The 19,586-nt window shown below is 49.8% G+C and overlaps 2 protein-coding genes across 7 annotated transcripts in view; one reads left to right on the plus strand and one right to left on the minus strand.

Moving 5' to 3' along the window:
* Positions 1–19,586, plus strand: part of LOC103888610 (CEA cell adhesion molecule 6) — a 913,736-nt gene that overhangs the window by 255,057 nt on the left and 639,093 nt on the right. The window lies entirely within an intron of this gene.
* Positions 1–19,586, minus strand: part of GRIK5 (glutamate ionotropic receptor kainate type subunit 5) — a 76,780-nt gene that overhangs the window by 10,133 nt on the left and 47,061 nt on the right. For 2 of the 6 annotated variants that reach the window (XR_010138625.1, XM_054540509.2), the window contains 4 exons: positions 15,480–15,596; positions 15,186–15,295; positions 14,537–14,710; positions 13,986–14,093 (listed from right to left, as the gene is read on the minus strand). Coding sequence is in view for 5 of the 6 variants with exons in the window: in XM_054540509.2 (XP_054396484.2) it covers positions 13,986–14,093; positions 14,537–14,710; positions 15,186–15,295; positions 15,480–15,596 (509 nt within the window). In the remaining variant the exon portion in view is untranslated. The remainder of the gene's footprint in view (positions 1–13,985; positions 14,094–14,536; positions 14,711–15,185; positions 15,296–15,479; positions 15,597–19,586) is intronic. The other 4 variants (XM_063720113.1, XM_063720116.1, XM_063720114.1 and 1 more) reach the window with 4 other exon arrangements.

Consider the following 19,586-nt stretch of genomic DNA (forward strand, 5'->3'; position numbering starts at 1 on the left):
GGCCTAGAAGTATCAAAGTAATTCACAAGTAACTTGATTCCAGAAAAAGTCTCTAATACTCTTTAAAGAAATATATTCAGCAATGTAAACAATGTCTGTTATGTATTTTTTTTTTTTTAGACAGAGTCTCACTCTGTCACCCAGGCTGGAGTGCAGTGGTGTGATCTTGGCCACTCCTGGGTTCAAGTGATTCTCCCACCTCAGCTTCCTGAGTAGTAGGGATTACAGGCACCTGCCAGCACGCCTGACTAATGTTTGTATTTTTAGTAGAGATGGGGTTTCACCATGTTAGCAGGTTGGCCTTGAACTCCTGACCTCAGGTGATCTGCCCATCTCACCCACCCAAGGTGCTGGGATTACAGGCATGAACCACTGTGCCCAGCCTATTACGTAATTTTTTTTAAAAAAGACCAGCTTGGGCACGGTGGCTCACACCTGTAATCCCAGCATTTTAGGAGGCTGAGGTGGGCAGATTGCTTGAGGCCAGGAGTTCAAGGACAACCTGGCCAACATGGCAATACCCCGTCTCTACTAAAAATACAAAAATTAGCTGGGTGTGATAGCACACGCCTGTGATCCCAGCTACTTGGGAGGCTGAGGCACGAGAATCGCTGGAATCCAGGAGGTGGAGGTCGCAGTGAACCGAGATCACCACTGCATTCTGGCCTGGGCAACAAAGCAAGACTATTGTCTCAAAAAAAAAAAAAAAAGGACCAGGTAAACAAAGGTGCAGGAAAGTGTGACCTATAACTGAGAGAAAAATCACTCAATCGAAACAGACCCAGAATTGACATAGATGATGATGGAATTAACAGATAAGGACATGGAAACAGCTATTATAAATATATTCAGAATGCTCAAGAGTATAAAGAAAAACATGAACGTAACGAAAGGAACAGAAGACATAAAAAAGAAGTGAACAGAACTTTTAGAGAATGATATACACATATCTGAAAGAAAAATTTTACTGAAAGGGATTACACAGATTAGACACTGGCAGCAGAAAAGATGAGGGAATTTGGGCCAGGCACAGTAGCTCATGCCTGTAATCCTAGCACACTGGGAGGCCGACGTGGGAGGATCACTTGAGGCTGGGACTTTGAGATAAGCCTGGTCAACATAGCCAGACCCTGTCTCTACAGAAAAATAAAAAAATTAGACGGGTGTGGTGGTGCCTGCCTATAGTTCCAGCAACTTGAGAGGCTGAGGTGGGAGGATCACTTGAGGCCAGGAGTTTAAGGCTACAGTGAGCCTGGTCGTCACTGCACTCTAGTCTGAACGACTAAGTGAGACCTTATCTTTATTTTTTTATTTTATTTATTTATTTTTTGAGATGGAGTCTCGCTCTGTCCCAAGCTGAAGGTGGAGTGCAATGGTGCGATCTCGGCTCACTGCAACCTCTGCCTCCCGGGTTCAAGTGATTCTCCTGCCTCAGCCTCCTGAATAGCTGGGATTACAGGCACCCGCCACCATGCCCAGCTAATTTTTGTATTTTTCATAGAGACAGGGTTTGCCATGTTGGCCAGGCTGAGACCTTATCTTTAAAAAAAAAAAAAAAAATGCTGGGCGTGGTGGCTCACGCCTGTAATCCCAGCACTTTGGGAGGCCAAGGAGGGAGGATAACCTGAGTTCAGGAGTTTGTGACCAGCCTGACTAACATGGCGAAAACCCGTCTCTACTAGAAATACAAAAATTAGCCAAGTGTGGTGGTGCATGCCTGTAATCCCAGTTACTCAGTAGGCTGAGGCAGGAGAATTGCCTGAACCTGGGAGGCAGAGGTTGCAGTGAGCTCAGATTGTGCCACCGCACTCCAGCCTGGGCAACAGAGTAAGACTTTGTCTCAAAAAAAAAAAAAAAGCCAGGCATGGTGGCTCACACCTGTAATTCTAGCACTTTGGGAGGCCGACATGGGCGGACTGCCTGAGCTCAGGGGTTCTACACCAGCCTGATTAACATGGAGAAACCCCGTCTCTACTAAAAACACAAAATTGGCTGAGCGTGGTGGCGCATGCCTGTAATCCCAGCTACTTGGGAGGCTGAGGCAGGAGAACTGCTTGAACCCAGGAGGTGGAGGTTGCTGTGAGCTGAGATCACACCACTGCACTCCAGCCTGGGCAACAAGAGTGGAACTCCATCTCAAAAAAAATAAAAAGATTAGAGAATTTGAAGACTGCAATAGAATCTATCCAAAATAAAGCACAGAAAGGAAAAAGTGATGAAAATGAGCACAGAGCCTCAATGGCTTGAGAAATAAGTGGCTTTACCTATGTGACTGGAGTTCCAGAAAGAGAGGAGAGAAAGGGATAACCAAAAAAAGTCTGATGAAGTAATGGCCTACAACTTTTCAAATTTGATGAAAACCATAAACTTGCAGATGTAAACTCCATAAACCCCAGGTAGGCTAAACACACATATTTATAAAACGCACCAAGACACATTATAATCAATTGCTGAAAACCAGCAATAAAGAGAAACATCTTAAAAGCAGCTAGAAGGGGAGAAATATATTACATTCAGAGAATCAAAGATAACAGTGCCAGTTGACTTCTTGTCAGAGAGTGTGCAAGCCCAAAGACGATGCAACATGCTGAAAGAAAAATCAAAACAAACTGTCAACCTAGAATTCCACAGCAGGCAAAAATATCCCTCAAAGAAGACACACTAACACATTTTTCATACAAAACCAAAGCTGGGAGAATTAATTGCCAGCAGACCCGCACAGCAAGAAACATTAAAGGAAGTTCTGCAGGTAAAAGAAACACAACACCAGATAGAAACGTGGATGTACCAGAAGGGGTGAAGGGCACCCTCTTCAAATGGTAGATTTGTGGCTAAATATAAAAAATATATTCCCACTTTCAAATTTCCTTACGAAGCATTTAGTGGTTTGGTTTTGTTTTTGAGACAGGGTCTTGCTCTGGGGTGGAGAGGCATGAACACAGCTCACTGCAGCCTCAACCTCCCGGACCCAAGCAATTCTCCCACATCAGCCTCCCACGTAGCTGGGACCACAGGCGTGCATCACCATGCCTGGCTAATGTTTCTTAGTTTTTGTAGAGATGAGGTCTCGCTATGTTGCCCAGGCTGGTGTTAGACTCCTGGGTTCAAGGAATCCTCCTACCTCGGCCTCCCAAAGTGTTGGGATTACAGGCGTGAGCCACCACACCCAGCTGCATTTACTAACATACACACACACACACCCCTAATGTATTGTGGGGTTCATAAGATATGCAGAGCTCAAAGGACAGGAGGGTGAGAGGAACATATCATGTTGTCAAGGTCTTATATCTTATGTGCATTGGTATAATGTTACTTGAAAGTATTTTGTGGCTGGGCGCGGTGGCTCACGCCTGTAATCCCAGCACTTTGGGAGGCCGAGGTGGGCGGATCACGAGGTCAGGAGATCGAGACCATCCTGGCTAACATGGTGAAACCCCGTCTCTACTAAAAATACAAAAAAATTAGCCAGGCGTGGTGGCGAGTGCCTGTAGTCCCAGCTATTCCGGAGGCTGAAGCAGAAGAATGGCATGAACCCTGGAGGCGGAGCTTGCAGTGAGCCGAGATCGCGCCACCGCACTCCAGCCTGGGCAACAGAGCGAGACTCCATCTCAAAAAAAAAAAAAGTATTTTGTAATAAATTAAAGATCCATATTGTAAACCCAGAAAACCACTAAGAAAAATAAAACAAAGTAGTATAGTTAACAAGTCAAGAGTAGAGATAAGCAGAATCTTAAAAATCCCAACAGGCCAGGCACAGTGGCTCATGCCGTAATTCCATCACTTTGGGAGGCCAAGGTGGGCAAATTGCTTGAGCTCAGGAGTTTGAGACCAGCCTGGGCAATGAAGTGAGATCCTGTCTCTACAAAAAATTTAAAAAATTAGCTGGGCATGGTAGAGTGCACCTATGGTCCTAGCTACACAGGAGGCTGAGGCAGGAGGATGGCTTGAGCCCAGGAGTCGTGTTCGTGCCACTGCACTCCAGCGTGGGTGAGAGTGAGACCCTGTCTCAAAAAGAAAAGAAAAGGAAAGAAAAGTCCCAGTAAACCCCCTAAATGTAGAAAAAGAGGAAAAGGGGAACAAAGAACAGATGGGACAAACAGCAGGTTGGTAGATTTAAACCTAACCATATCAGTAATTACATTAAGGGTAAGTGGTTTGAACCAGCGGCTGGCTAACTATGGCCCACAGGCCATATCTGGCCTGCTGTCTATTTTTGTACAGCCCCATAAGCTAAGAATGGTTTTTACATATACATATATGTATATATGTATATACACATGTATGTGTGTGTGTATTTATTTGTTTATTTATTTATTTATTTGGAGACATCGAGTCTCTCTCTGTTGCCCAGGCTGGAGTGCAGTGGCATGATCTCAGCTCACTGTAACCTCTGCCTCCCAGGTTCAAGCAATTCTCCTGCCTCAGCCTCCTGAGTAGCTGGGACTACAGGTGCACACCGCCACGCCTGGCTAATTTTTTGTATTTTAGTAGAGATGGGGTTTCACCTTGTTGCCCAGGCAGCTCTAGAACCCCTGAGCTCAGGCAATCTGCCCACATCGGCCTCGCAAAGTGCTAGGATTACAGGCGTGAGCCACCAAGCCCGGCCGGTTTTCACATTTTTAAATGGTTAAAATGAAATCAGAAGAACAGGCTGGGCGCAGTGGCTCACTCCTATAATCCGAGCACTTTGGGAAGCCAAGGTGGGTGGATCACTTGCGCCCAGGAATTGAGACCAGCCTGGGCAACATGGCGAAACCCTATCTCTACAAAAAGTTAGCCAGACTTGGTGACAGGTGCCTGTGGTTCCAGCTACTCAAGAGGCTGAGGTGGGAGGATTCCTTAAGCCTGGGAGGTTGAGGCTGCAGTGAGCCAAGATTGTACCACTGTACTCCAGCCTGGGCAAGAGTGAGATATTGCCTCAAAAAAAAAAAAAAAAAGGAATATTTTATGACACATGATTTATATAAAATTCAAATTTCAGTGTCAGTATCCATAAATAAATTTTATTGGAACACAGCCACACTCATTCATTTAATGTATCATCTACAACAGCTTCTATACTACAATGGAAGATTGAGTAGCTGGAACAAAGACCATGTGACCAACAAAGTCCAAAATATTTACTTAGGGCCAGAGCAGTGGCTCATGCCTGTAATCCCAGCACTTTGGGAGGCTGAGGCAGGAAGATCGCTTGAGGCCAGGAGTTCAAGACCAGCCTGGGCAACAAAGTAAGAACTCTCTACAAAAAAAAAAAAAGAAAATAAAAAAAAATTAGCCAGGCATGTAGTCCTAGCTACTCAGTAGGCTGAGGCAGGAAGATCCCTTGAGCCCAGGAGTTTGAGGCTGTAGGGAGCTATAAACACATAGCACTCCAGCCTAGAGACAGAGCAAGACCCTGTCTCTAAAAAAATAAGAATAAAGATAAAGATTTAAAAACATCTTTACTTAGAGAAAATATAAATGTTTGAGGTGATGGATTTCCCAATTACCCTGATCCCAGCATTTCAGGATGCTGAGGTGGGAGGACTGCTTGAGCCCAAAAGTTTGAGACCAGCCTGGGCAACACAGTGAGACTTCGTCTCTACCAAAAATAAAAAAATTTAGCCGGGTGTGGTGGTGCACACCTGTGATCCCAGATACACAGGAGGCTAAAGTGGGAGGATCACTTGAGCCTGGGAGGTTGAGGCTGCAGTGACCCGTGATCACACTACTGCACTCCAGTCTGAGTGACAGAGCAAGACTCCATCTCAAAAAAAAAAAAAAAAAAATCACCTGTACTCCCAAAAATATGTACAACTATTACATATATATAAAATTTTAAAGAAAATACTGGCCAGACACGGTGGCTCATGCCTGTAATCCCAGCACTTTGGGAGGCTGAGGCGGGTGGATTGCCTGAGCTCCAGAGTTCAAGACCAGCCTGGGCAACACGGTGAAACCCCGTCTCTACTAAAATACAAAAAATTAGCCAGGCGTGCTGGCGTGCGCTTGTAGTCCCAGCTACTTGGGAGGCTGAGGCAGGAGAATTGCTTGAACCCAGGAGGCAGAGGTTGCAGTGAGCCGAGATTGTGCCATTGCACCACTGCACTCCAGCCTAGGCAACAGGTCAAAACTCCATCTCAAAAAAAAAAAAAAAAAATTTACTATCTGGCCCAATGCAGAAAAAGTTGGCCAAACCTTGCTCCAAGGCCTAAGTATACACTGTTTATAAGAAACACACTTGGGGCTGGGCATGGCTCATGCCTGTAATCCCAGCACTTTGGAAGGCAGAGGCGGGTGGATCACTTGAGGTCAGGAGTTCGAGACCAGCCTCGCCATCATGGTGAAACCCTGCCTCTACTAAAAATATAAAATTAGCTGGGTGTGGTGGCATGAACCTGTAGTCCCAGCTACTTGGGAGGCTGAGGCAGGAGAACCACCTGAACCCAGGAGGTGGAAGTTGCAGTGAGCTGAGATCACACCATTGCACTCCCCAGTACTCACCACACACTTGGTCAGGTGTGGTGGCTCATAGCTGTAATCCCAGCACTTTGGGAGGCCAAGATGGGAGGATCACTTGAGCCTAGGAGTTCCAGACCTGCCTGGGCAACAAAGTGAGACCCTATCTCTATTTAAAAGAAAAGAAAAGGAATGCTCTTTAAATATAATAATCTAGATGGGTTGAGAGTAAAAGAATGGGGAAAAGATATGCTATGCAAACATTAAGCATCAGAAAGCCAGAGTGCCTATATTAGTATCAAATAAAGTTAACTTCAGAACAAGGAATGTTACCAGGAATAAGGAGAGACATTATATAATGGCACGGGTCAATTCACCTAGAGGACATAACAGTCCTCTAAACATTTGTGCGCCTAATTACAAAGCTTCAACATGCATGAGGCAAAAATGGATAGAATTGAAGAGAAAAGGATAAATTTCCTGCAATTACAGGGTGAGGTTTCAAAACTCCTCTCAATAATTGATGGAACAGTTAGTAGAAAATCAGTAAGGATAGAGAAGACTTGAATAACATGATCAACCTACTGGCCCCAATTGACCCTTATAGAACACTGCACCCTGGACCAACAGCAGAAACACATTCAATGCAACTCCACATAGAACATTTACCAGGACAGACCATATGCTGAGCTCTAAAGCAAGTCTCAATAAATTTAAAAGGATTAAAGTCCTCTAGAGAATGTTCTCTGACCACGATGGAGGTAAATTAGAAATCAATCATAGAAAGATCTCTGGAAAATCCCCAAATCCTGTCTTCTCCATCACTGCCTTGCTGGGTGACCTTGGAATTGTGCTGCAGTTTCCTCACCTGTGAAGTTAGTACAATTGTAGGCCCTTCCTCACTGGGTTTTGTGAAGAGTGACTGAGTTCATCTGGCACCCAGCAAGTGCTATGCAAGTGTTTGCTCTCATTGTCTTGGTGACACAGGACCGACCCGGGAGAATAGGCTCCCACCAGCCTGGCTGCAGGACCCCAGAGCAACCGCTTGTCTTACCGTGGCCTCCTCTGTCCTCCCTCCGAGGGCAAGTAAGAATGGCCAGGGTCCCTGTAGACCATACAGATCTGAGGGGCCTGAAGGCAGAGGAGATGCTGAAAAGGGCCTCCCAGACCTCCTACCCTCACATTCCCAGCACGTAATAATGAAAACAGCAGCTGTCCTCTGCAGAACACATGTGCAAAGCTATGCTAGGCACTGGGATGGGGATGGAGTGAGGGCTTGATAGAGAGAGATAAATTAAACAGCCTCCTGCAAAATAAAATCAGACACAAAGACCCAGGGTCTGACTCAACCTCTCCAGAAACTAAGTCTCTCCAAACCCATCTTACAGGTCAATGCTGCCATTCATGCAAACCAAAATTATTTGACCAGGCACAGTGGCTCACGCCTGTATCCCAGAACTTTGGAAGGCCAAGGTGGGTGGATCATCTGAGGTCAGGAGTTCGAGACCAGCCTGGCCAACATGATGAAACCCTGTCTCTACTAAAAATACAAAAAATTAGCCAGACATGGTGGCTGGCACCTGTAATCCCAGCTACTCAGGAGGCTGAGTCACGAGAATCACTTGAACCCGGAAGGTGGAGGTTGCAGTGAGCCGAGAGCGTGCCACTGCACTCTAGCCTGGGCAACAAGAGCAAAACTCCGTCTCAAAAATAAAAAAATAAAAACAAAACAACAACAACAAAAATTACTCAGTGCCTGGTACACCGGGCACCCTCCAGCCCCTGAGGACACAGTGTGGATGACTGGTGGTGGTGATGGGGCCACTCACTAAGGCAGCGGAGGGAACACAGACTGGGAGTCAGATTTCGGAGTAAAGACATGAGCTCTGTTTTGCACAAGGTCAGTATGGAGATGCCTGTTGGGCTCCCAAGAGGAGCAATCCCAGGGGGCTGGACACATGGAGGGGTCTAGAGATGACTTCAGAAGTGTTAGTATGAGCATAGCATGGGAAGTCCAGCAGCTGGTGAGATGGCCCCTGACAAGGTGTATGGAACAGTGGTCTCTGGTGGGGAGGGCACCCTGGGAGGTGTTTGGTAAAGTGTGGGCCACTGGTGGTCAGAGTAGGACAGCTGGATAATTCGAGGCCTGGTCTCAACAACAGGGAATACCTGTTCTGTGATTATCTGAGCCTAACTCCTTGGTACATTAAAAACCCAAGTATTTTTTTTACATGATTATAATATAAACCAAAATTTCCAGAAATGCACCTCTTGTTTTAGTTGAGGGATGACTGGATGTTGTTTTGTTTGGGACTTTGCTGAGAGCTGCTCACCGTTGGGGGAAATCATCTGTCTCTGACAGCAGCTCCACTCGAACTCAAGACCCAAGTCAAGACCCTTGCACCAGCTGCATTAGCAAATCATCATGCTCACAGTGACTTGTATTTGCACAAACATACTCATTTGTCAACTATTTCGATGTGTCAGATATCAAGTGGCAACATAATTCTGTTAAATGATCTTACTTCTCATCATGCCACTTGCTCATTCTAAGCAGGCGCCGACTGTCGCATTCTGTCTTCTGGTGTAGCCACACCCAGGCATTTGTGTATTGCCATAATATTATTTTATTAGAAGTCACTTCCCTGCTTTTTCTCCTTCATATTGCAATTAGGGCGTTATATTGATTTTTTACAAATTATGTGTGTAGGAAGATATATTACCCTTGAATTTCAGCTTAGTGTGGAAAAGGACGTATTAAAAAATATTTGTTATAAAAAGAGGGTGTTGGGTCTGCAAGCACTGAAAACTCACTGGTGTGAGCGAGAAGCCCCATTTGAGGGGTGGCAAAGGCAAAAGGAACCCACAGCCAATGAAACAGGACCAGAGAGGTTGGAGGAAACCAGGAGGACACAGAGCCTAGAAGCAAGAAGAGAGTTTCTAGAAGGGTGGCTAACCAGGCGAATGCTGCCTGGAGGTAAGACAAGAGACTGGAGGCATGGATAAGGGGTCGCATGTGCCCCTGGTGCAGCTGGGGTTGGGGGAAGGCAGGCAAAGCCAAGCTACTGGCTAGATCTGAGGTTTTGTGGTTTTCTGGCCAGGAGGGCGTGAGGAAAGGAGGACCTGGGGAAAAGTTGAGGACAATGGCTGCAGAGAAAGCCTAGGAGCCACCTGGAGATGGACAAGTGAAAGCAGGAAGGGCTCAGAGAATGGGAAGAGGGAGGTCGGAGGACTCATCGCACCAAGTGACCAAGGGAGAGTCGGGAGGGATGGGGGCCATGGTCAGAGTGAAACCTTAGAAATATTGACTCCCGGCCGGGCGTGGTGGCTCACGCCTGTAATCCCTGCACTTTGGGAGGCCAAGGCGGGTGGATCACGAAGTCAGGAGATCGAGACCACCCTGGCTAACATGGTGAAACCCCATCTCTACTAAAAATACAAAAAAAAAAAAAAAAAGAATTAGCCGGGCATGGTGGTGGGCACCTGTAGTCCTAGCTACTCGGGAGGCTGAGGCAGGAGAATGGCGTGGACCTGGGAGGTGGAGCTTGCAGTGAGCCGAGATCGCACCACCACACTCCACGCTGGGCCGACACAGGGAGACTCTGTCTCAAAAAAAAAAAAAAAAAGAAAAGAAAAGAAATAAATGTTGATTCTCAGCCTGTAATCCCAGCACTTTGGGAGGCTGACCCAGGTGAGTGGATCACTTGAGGTCAGGAGTTAGAGATCATCCTGGCCAACATGGCAACACCCCATCTTTACTAAAAATACAAAAATTAGTGAAGCAAGGTGGTGCACGCCTGTAATCCCAGCTACTTGGGAGGCTGTGGCAGGAGAATCACTTGAACCCGGGAGGCGGAGGTTGCAGGGAGCCGAGATCGTGCCACAGCACTCCAGCCTGAGCGACAGAGCAAGACTGTCTCAAAAAAAGGGGGGAAAAAAAAGAAATGTTAATTCCTGAGGCAGAATTGTCCTGAATAGTGACAAGCCCTCAGGTGTGGCTGCAGGAGGCTGTGGGCTGAGGGGGCCCTGGAGAGGAGGGGCCCAGGTAGTGGGCTCTGGCTGCAGGTCAGGTACCAGCCAAGTCCTCGAGGGTGATGGCACCAAATCCCACCCCCTACACTGGACCCTGAGTCCCACGAGGGCGGGGACTGGCCTGCTGAGTCATGGTGCTACGTCACATCTGAAGATTCTCAAACATCTGCTGAATGAGTGAATGTGTGGGAGGACTTTGGGTGCAGAAGAGAGTGGGCCCCAGGGCCAAAGGCTCCGATGAGGGAGGGAACATGAGTGGGGGCTGTCCGGGTGACAGCAATGGGAAGGGGCAGAAAACAGCTGGCTAGAGAGTGTGACCCTCAGGAAGAGGGCCCCTGGCCAGGCGGCAGAAGCAGTGGCCGGCAGAGACGAGGCCACTGGTCTCCCCCAGCCCTCCTGTGAGGACGCCACTAGATTTGTCACGGCAGGTCTCCTGGGTGCCCTCTCAGCACTTCACACACCTAGCCCTCTCCCTCTGTCTAAAATGCTCCTCCCTCTCCTTGGCATGGACGACTCTGTTTCTGCCTTTAGGACTTAGCCCAGTTCACCTCCTCAGGGGACCCTTCTCTGACTGCCCCCATGCTCTACTGTTCTGTTACTGTATCCTGTTTGGTCCCTCAATAGCATATTTTATATGCATCTGCAACATCATTATATGGAAAATATTAGTACATTTCACTTGGACTGTGTGGCCGGCAGAATAGGCCCCGCCCACCAGCACCAAAGAAGTCTCTATCCTAATCCCCAGAACACGTGAAGATGTGACCTTACTCAGCAAAAGGGACTTTGCAGCTGTGATTAAGTTAAGGATCTGGATATGGGGGGATTACTCTGGATTATCACAAGGGTCCTTATGAGTGGAAGAAGGAAGTTAGAGAGAGAGATTTATGGATCCTATGCTGCTGGTTCTGAAGATGGAGGAAGGGGCCACAAACCAAGGAATGCAAGTGGCTTCTAAATGCTGGAAAAGATAAGGAAACAGATTCTCCCCCTGGAGCCTCCAGAAGGAACCAGCCCTGCCAGGAACTTGATTTTACCCCATTGAGATCTATTTCAGACTTCTGACCTCCAGAACTATAGGAGAATAAATGTGTATTGTTTTAAGCCACCAAATTTGTGGTAATTTTTTGCAGTAGCAATAGGAAACAAATAGGGCTTTCATTGGGTTTTTTTGGGTTTTGTTCTTTTTTTTTTTTTCATTTGAGACGGTCTCGCTCTGTCATCCAGGCTGGAGTGCCATGGCGCGATCACAGCTCACTGTAGCCTCAACATCCCGGGCTCAAGCAATCCTCTACAGGGGTATCATTTGAAATGATGCCCATCCAAAACTGTTTAAAAAAACCATCAAGACTCGCAAGTGTCCAAGCCAGCGAACCAAGTGAATTGCTAATGCCTGCCATACCGCAGTTCATTCCACTTAGTTAGGAGAAGGGAAAAACCTGCCACCTATTAAGGTTAGTCATGAATTGAAAAAGGCACAAATTAAATAATATCTTTGGGACCTATTCTTTGAATAAAATAGGATGTCCAGTGTTGATTTATCTGTTTACTTGTTTATTCTCAGCTCCCTCTGCCTCTCCAGGGCAGGGATGGGGCTGATTCCTCACCTGAGTGCCTGGCACATGGACAGGCTCAACAGGCATCTGTGAAATTGTTAGAGGCGTGTGAACCAGAGCAACTCCATCTTGAACAGGAGCTGGGTAAAATGAGGCTGAAACCTACTGGGCTGCATTCCCAGACAGTTAAGGCATTCTAAGTCACAGGATGAGATAGGAGGTTGGCACAAGATACAGGTCATAAAGACCTTGCTGATAAAAGGGGTTGCAGTAAAGAAGCCAGCTAAAACCCACCAAAACTAAGATGGCCACGAGAGTGACTTCCAGTCATCCTCACTGCTACAATCCCACCAGCGTCATGACAGTTTACAAATGCCATGGCAACATCAGGAAGTTACCCTATACGGTCTAAAAGGGGGAGGCATGAATAATCCACCCCTTGTTTAGCATGTCATCAAGAAATAACCATAAAAATGGGCAACCAGCAGCCCTCAGGGCTGCTCTGTCTATGGAGTAGTCATTTATTTATTTATTTATTTATTTGTTTATTTATTTATTGAGACAGAGTCTTGCTCTGTCGCCCAGGCTGGAGTGCAGTGGGGAGATCTCAGCTCACTACAGCCTCCGCCTCCTGAGTTCAAGCAATTGGAGTAGCCATTCTTTTATTCCTTTACTTTTTTAATAAACATGCTTTCACTTTATGGACTCGCCCTGAATTTTTGCTTGTGGGAGATCCAAGACCCCTCTTCTGGGGTCTGGATTGAGACTCTTTTCCTGTAAAAGAATGACCACGGGTGAGTGAATCCTGTGGTGGGGAGGTGAGGAAGAAGTGTTCCTCAAGAAGGCCAGATACCTGGGGTTGCCCTGGAGAGGCTCCCAAGGGCCTTGAGGGCTAGGCTGAGCTTGGACAGTGCTGAGGGCCCACTGGCATGGGGGAAGAAACCTGGTCCTGGCCCCAGTCCGGCCCTGACTCTGACTACACAGTCTTTAGCAAGCTACTCCTTCTCTCTGGGTCTCAGTCTCCTAATCCATAAACAGGGAGCATATTCCCTGTTGCAAGCATTCTCCTTGGCTCTCTGTGGTTCTCGTGAGGAACAGGAGGTGAGAAGAACTGCAGGAACAGCAACCAAGTCCAGCTGCTATTTAAAGCCCAGGGTAGCAAACGTGGATGCTTAAGGAGGCCAGGCCAGCAGGCAACTGCAGTGGGCAGTGGGAACGGGGGTGGACGGGAGCAGACTGTGACACCAGGCAGGAATGCCAGCCAAGCACTGCCAGATCTCTCAGAGTTTCAAGGAAAGCAAGAAATCTAAATTTGTGAGTGAATTTGCTCCAAGTGTTGGTATCCAATTCCCAGTTTCTTAAACCTGTGGGCCAAGGCTGGGCACGGTAGCTCACATCTGTGATCCCAGCACTTTGGGAGGCCGAGGCGGGCAGATCACTTGATGTCAGGAGTTCAAGACCAGCCTGGCCAACATGGTGAAACCCTGTCTCTACTAAAAATACAAAAGTTAGCCAGGTGTGCCAGGCGCGGTGGCTCATGCCTGTAATTCCAGCACTTTGGGAGGCCGAGGCAGGTGGATCGCGAGGTCAGGAGTTTGAGACCATCCTGGCCAACATGGTGAAATCCTGTCTCTACTAAAATACAAAAAGCTAGCTGGGTGTGGTAGTGCGTGCCTGTAGTCCCAGCTACTCAGAAGGCTGAGGCAGGGGAATCGCTTGAACCCGGGAGGCAGAGGTTGCAGCGAGCCAAGATCGTGCCACTGCACTCCAACCTGGCAACAGAGAGAGACTCTGTCTCAAAAAAAAAAAAAAAAAAAAAAAAAAAAAAAAAGGCAGGAGAATCGCTTGAGCCTGGGAAGTGGAAGCTGCAATGAGCTGAGATCGTGCCACTGCACTCCAGCCTGGATGACAGAGGGAGACTCTCTCAAAATAACAACAACAGCAACAACAATAACAAACCTGTGGGCCAGACACCACAAGCTGTGGGTGTCTGCCGTCTGACGTAGTTTCTTGGGGCTTGGGACAGGGGCAAAGCAGTTCTGTCTGAGATACTGGGTCCCTGTGGGACTTTGAGAAAACATCTAGGCAGTGAAGGCTGTCCTGGCATGGAGATTCTACGTCCCTGTGATGACCAGGGCAATGTCCAAAACAGCGACACTGATCCTGTTACGATTGTACCCCTCCTGCCCACATAAGGCTGTCAGGCTCACAGAGCGCTCTTCCATAGCAGCCTCACTGAATCCTCACAACCCTGAGACATGGGCATCTTTCTCCCCATCTTTCAGGGAAGGTCACTGAGGCAAAGGGAGGGGTGCGGCCTGGCCAAGCTCACACAGCCAGTGAGCGGCAGAGCTGGAGCTCAGCTCTCCCCACCCCATTCCTCGTCACACAGCTCTGCAAGGGAAAACGGGGAATCAAATCTGCCAGGAGATGCCACAGCCCCAACCCCATCCAGGCCTCAGATGGGTCCCTCCCCCGCCCCAGGCAGAGGCAGATAGAAAGCTTCTCACCAGACTCCGCTGACACAGCGCGTGGACAGCGCCCGGGGCATGATCTCCGAGCCCTGCTGCATGAAGCCCCCCACGGGAAACCACAGGCTGTTGCCCAGCGTATACTGGTTCTCCAGGATGTGGGGGCGTGCCCGCAGGCACGGGTGCGGGTTATACCACTCGTAGGGGCTCAGCCTGTGGAGAGACGTGCAGCGTGTGGATGGGGCCCAGAGCCCAGGTGGGGAGGAAAAGGAAAGAAGCAAAGGAAAAAGGTGAAGTCACGGTGATCAGAAGAAAGGGGGAGAGATGGAAAAAGGAGCAAGATGGACAGAAGCACACAGAGAAAAGGCAGAGATGCACAGAGATGGAGACAGAAGAAGCAGAGAGAGACACAGAGATGCACAGAGAGAAATAGAGAAGGGAGGAGGCAAAAAAGGGAGAGGCGGGAAGGGGAGAGACCCGAACAGAGAACCACAGAGCACAGTCAAAGCCACAAGGGGAAGAAGAGACTCAGACACAGGATACAAAATTGAGAAAGGAGGGCGCAGGGAATCCGAGGCCCCAAAGGGGAGGCCAAGGACAGTTCCGAGAGAGAAGAGGCAGGTCGGTCCCAGAGGCCTCGGCTTGTGCCTCCTCCAGCCCCTTCCTTCCCAGTAGGCAGTGGACTCACCTGGCAGCCAGAAACAGGACGCAGCTGACAGCCAGGTAGGCAAGAAGCATGAAGAGCCACACAGCAGGGGAGAAGGGGTCCAGGAAGGAGAAGTAGCCAGGCTTGCGGCCCTGTGGGGAGAGGGAGTGAGACCCGGAGCCACCCCTGGCCTGAGCCTCACACCCAGCCCCTGCCCTACCAGGGACCTGGGAGCCTGACTGGCCCATCTGAGGTCCTGGGGGATTCTGGCTCCCACTCGCAGCCCCTGAGCCTCCATGCCAGGCAAGCAGCCCATGGTCTCCAGGGGAACCATACCATGTGCACTCGGTAGAGGATGCTGATCCCCAGGGTCATAAAGGGCTTGGAAAAGTCGATGACCTTCTCCCGCTCAGCTGTGATGGTGAAGGCGGCCACAGCCAGGTCTGCCTTCTGCTGGAGGGGAAGCGGGGCGGGGGCAGAGGGGGACAGAGGGGAAGACAGAAGTGGATAGTCAGAGAGAAATGCACGGAGAGTGAGCAACTGAGGGAGGCGAGAGAGAGAGAGAGGTAGGGAGGGGGAGGGGCCAGGAGCATGGACTGACTCCAGGAGCCCACCTTGGGCCTGAAATCGGACCCTCATCGCATGTCCATCCTCATCATCTCACGTCTCCAGGCACACTGACTCCGTCCCCTAGGCCTCAACTGCGCCCCAGCATCAAGGGCTGGGGATGGAGGGGTTCCCCAAACTCCAATTCAAGCAGCAACTTCTCCCTAGGGCCATAAAAGAGCCAAGGTCCTGAAGGGGCTGAGACTGACAGCACTCAAGATAATACAGGCCCGGACAGAACACAGAGCAGGGAGAGAGGATGCAGGGCCCAGAAATGACCCCAGGTGCGGAGGAAGGGTGCAGGTCAGCATGTGCCCACAGCTAGTGGAGACATAACCCAGGCCCCAGCCCAGTGTATAGTCAGGGAGATAGGGCACAAGCCCCAAACAGCATCCTGGTGAGGAGACGACACCGGTACCAAAGCACAACCCTGGATGAAGGAGGGATGGCCCAGGCCCAAAACTTCAGCTGGAGTCAGAAATAGATGGCACAGGACCCAGATACAAACCCAAGGTTGGTTAGAGATGGCACAGGCACGAATGATAACCACGAGGTAGAGAAAGGTGGCACAGGCTGAAAACAAAATCCACGGTCAAAGAGAGAGCAGACAGGCCCACCGTGAAATCCAGGGTCGGGGAGAAAGGACACAGACCCCAAAGATGACCCCAAGCAGAGAGGGAGATGGCACAGGCTAAACAGCTAAAGCCAGGTACGGGAGAGATGTCACCAGCCTCGATAAAACCGAGGAGCAGAGTGAGACAGCACAGCCCTGAAGCATCATCCAGAGGCGGCAGTGTGGCAGGGGCCCAGAATGTGGATTCGGAGAATCTCTCTGGGAATTCCTGGGTGTTGAGCATAGGGAGCTTCTATCCCCTTTGTTGTACACTTGCCACTTTTATGACTAATACGTGAATTGTCGTGGGAATCATCACAGCTAATACAGGACTCCAATTATTTTAAGCACCCACTGGGGGTCTGTCCTAGCAAGGCCCTGCATGGTGGCCACATCCTCATTTCAGAGAGGAGGAAGCAATGGCCTTTCAGGTGGGCTCCGGTCCTGGGGCCAGGCGCTCAAGACCCCACTTCCTCCTGAAAGCCTAAGGGCCCCCATCCTTAGGCCATCCTTAGGCTTAGTGTTCCCACACTGGCCTTCTCCTCACTCATTCCTGGGGCCATGCCTGGGGCCAGACACCTGCCTCTTGCTGGGCCGGGCAAGGACAGCGGCTCTGCTCCCAAAACACTCCTCAGATCTGTCCATTTCTCTACAACTCCACCACCCGGGCCTGGGCAACTGGTATCTCACTCCTGACTACAGCACTGGCCGCCTCATCGGCGCCCCCTGCCGCCACTCATAACCTCCCAGTCCATTCCTCACATATAAGCCAAGAGGACAGTCTCCTGTTTAAAATCTGCCATGGCTTCCCCCAGCACCTAAGACAAAACCTTCTGATGGCCAAAAGGCCCTGGCGACCTAGGGCTCACCTGCCCTTCCAGCCTCCCTTCATATCTTCTGTCTTGCCAGCTCTGCTCCAGCCATGATGACCTGTTCTTTCCTCAATGCAGCAGGCTCATGCCCACCTCAGGGCCTTTGCACATGCTCTCCCCCAAGCTCTTCTTCCCCATTCCAGGCTCCCATCACACCCACCCCTTCAGCCCTCCCCAAAGCAGCCTCTAGACCCCACCTCACTCCCACCCTAGGGTCCTCTCTCACATTCCCCATGGCCCATTTTTTTTTTTTTTTTTTCGAGATGGAGTCTCACTCTGTCACCCAGGCTGGAGTGCAATGGTGCAATCTCAGGTCACTGCAACTTCTGCCTCCTGGGTTTAAGCAATTCTCCTGCCTCAGCCTCCCGAGTAGCTGGGATTACAGGGGCGTGCCACCATGCCCGGCTAATTTTTGTATTTTTTGTAGAGACGGGGTTTCACCATATTGGTTAGACTGGTCTCAAACTCCTGACCTCAGGTGACCTGCCCACCTCAGCCTCCCAGAGTGTTGGGATTACAGGCGTGAGCCACTGCGCCTGGCCCCATCACCCTGTTCTTAGTACGACTGGAGATGGCCTTGCTCAGGTGCCTGGTAATAGGCTGTCTTCACTCCATACAGGTTCCTTGCCTGTCTGGCTCAGTGAGGCAGCCCAGAGCCCACAGAGAGCAGGTTCCCAACAGATCCTGCTCGGGTTTGACTGAGTACAGCCTCTCTGACTGGCATTCCAGGCAGTCGACGGCTCCCCCACCACATTCCTGGGCCACTCGCCACCCCTCTCTCTCATGCCAGCTTCTTTCTGGCTACGCCTGAGGCGCCTGTCCACTATGTAGAGCTGGATCCCATCCATCCCTCCAGGGCTCCTCACACCTTCACTCCTCTGGGAAGCCATTCATGGACCCCCACTCCCTGGACACCACTTGATCTCAACAACTCGCTCAATTTGGAAAATATCTATCTCTTCTCTGCCTCTGCTGCTAAACCACAGGCATTTCAGAAGCAAGGCCAGCTGGACATGTCATGTGTTTCTGGCACTGCTCAGGGGCCAGCTTAGAGCAGGATCTGCTATGTCTCATGCCCCATCCTCCTCCGCTGAAACCCAGGAATGTTGCTGCTTCCTCTGGGGCCCTCCCAGATGCAGAGACCTCTTCTTCCCTGGTGCCACAATGAAACCTCATGCAGTCAGATGCTTGCATGCACACAGCACTTACCCCATGCAGCCACTGTCCCAGGGTTTTCCCCAGAGTAGCCTGTTTGGTCCCCAGAGCAACCCAATGCAGAGGGACCTCCATTTCTACCATTCTACGCATGAGGAAACTGAGGCACAGAGACTAAGCCTCTTGCCACAGTTGACCCCTGGATTCGGAACCACTCCCCTCCTAGGGGCTTTATCTGCCTGCTACCCTGGTCCCTCCATGGCTGGGAGTGTCTGAGGTCAGGCCCAGGTGAGTGACTCCTCCCTGGATCCCAGGGAGTTCAAGAAATGAGGGCTGACTGATGGGAGGTGTCAGTGAGTCCTTGAACCTCTGGCCAATATGGCGGCGGCAGCAGCCTCCACCTCTCCCTGACACTGCTCCACATCCAATCTTCCATCCAGCACCATCCCAGGCAGAAGCATGGGGGTTGTCCTGTACACAGCCTCTCCCTCACTCCTCACTGCATCCATCCTCAAGCCCCCTGATTTTGACCCCTAAACACCTCTGGAATGGAGTCACTGCCCTCTGCCTCCACTGCCCACACCCGCCCAGGCCACCATCTCTGACTGAATAGCTGGTCTCTGCCTCCCAGGACACACAGCCTGCAGCCCCAGAGATACCAACATATGACAGTCTGGTCACAGTATTCCCCTGCTTAGATTCTGCAATGGGCTGGGCACAGTGGCTCATGCCTGTTAACCCAGCACTTTGGCAGGCCGTCAGGAGGATTGCTTGAGCCAATAGTTCAAGATCAGCCAGGGTAATGTAGCAAGACCCCATCTCTACTAAAACTAAAAATAAATAAATTCTGCAATGACTCTGCTTGTTTGTATTTTTATTTTTAGAGACAGTGTCTTGCTTTGTTAACTAGGCTGGAACGTAGTGGTGCAATCATAAGTCACTGCAGCCTTGAACTCCTCAAGTGATCCTCCCACCTCAGCCTCCTGAGTAGCTGGGACCACGGGTGCGAAGCACTATGCCTGACTAATTTTGTTTATTTCTTAGAAAGACCAGGGTCTGGCTATGTTCCCCAGGCTGGTCTCGAACTGCTGGGCTCAAGTGATCCTCCTGCCTCGGCCTCCCAAAGTGCTTGGATTACAGGCATGAGACATGGCGCCTTGTTCTTTTTATTATTATTATTATTTTTTTTTGAGACCA

The sequence above is a fragment of the Pongo abelii genome, chromosome 20, assembly GCF_028885655.2.
Source record: "Pongo abelii isolate AG06213 chromosome 20, NHGRI_mPonAbe1-v2.0_pri, whole genome shotgun sequence".
Taxonomy (NCBI): Eukaryota; Metazoa; Chordata; class Mammalia; order Primates; family Hominidae; genus Pongo; species Pongo abelii.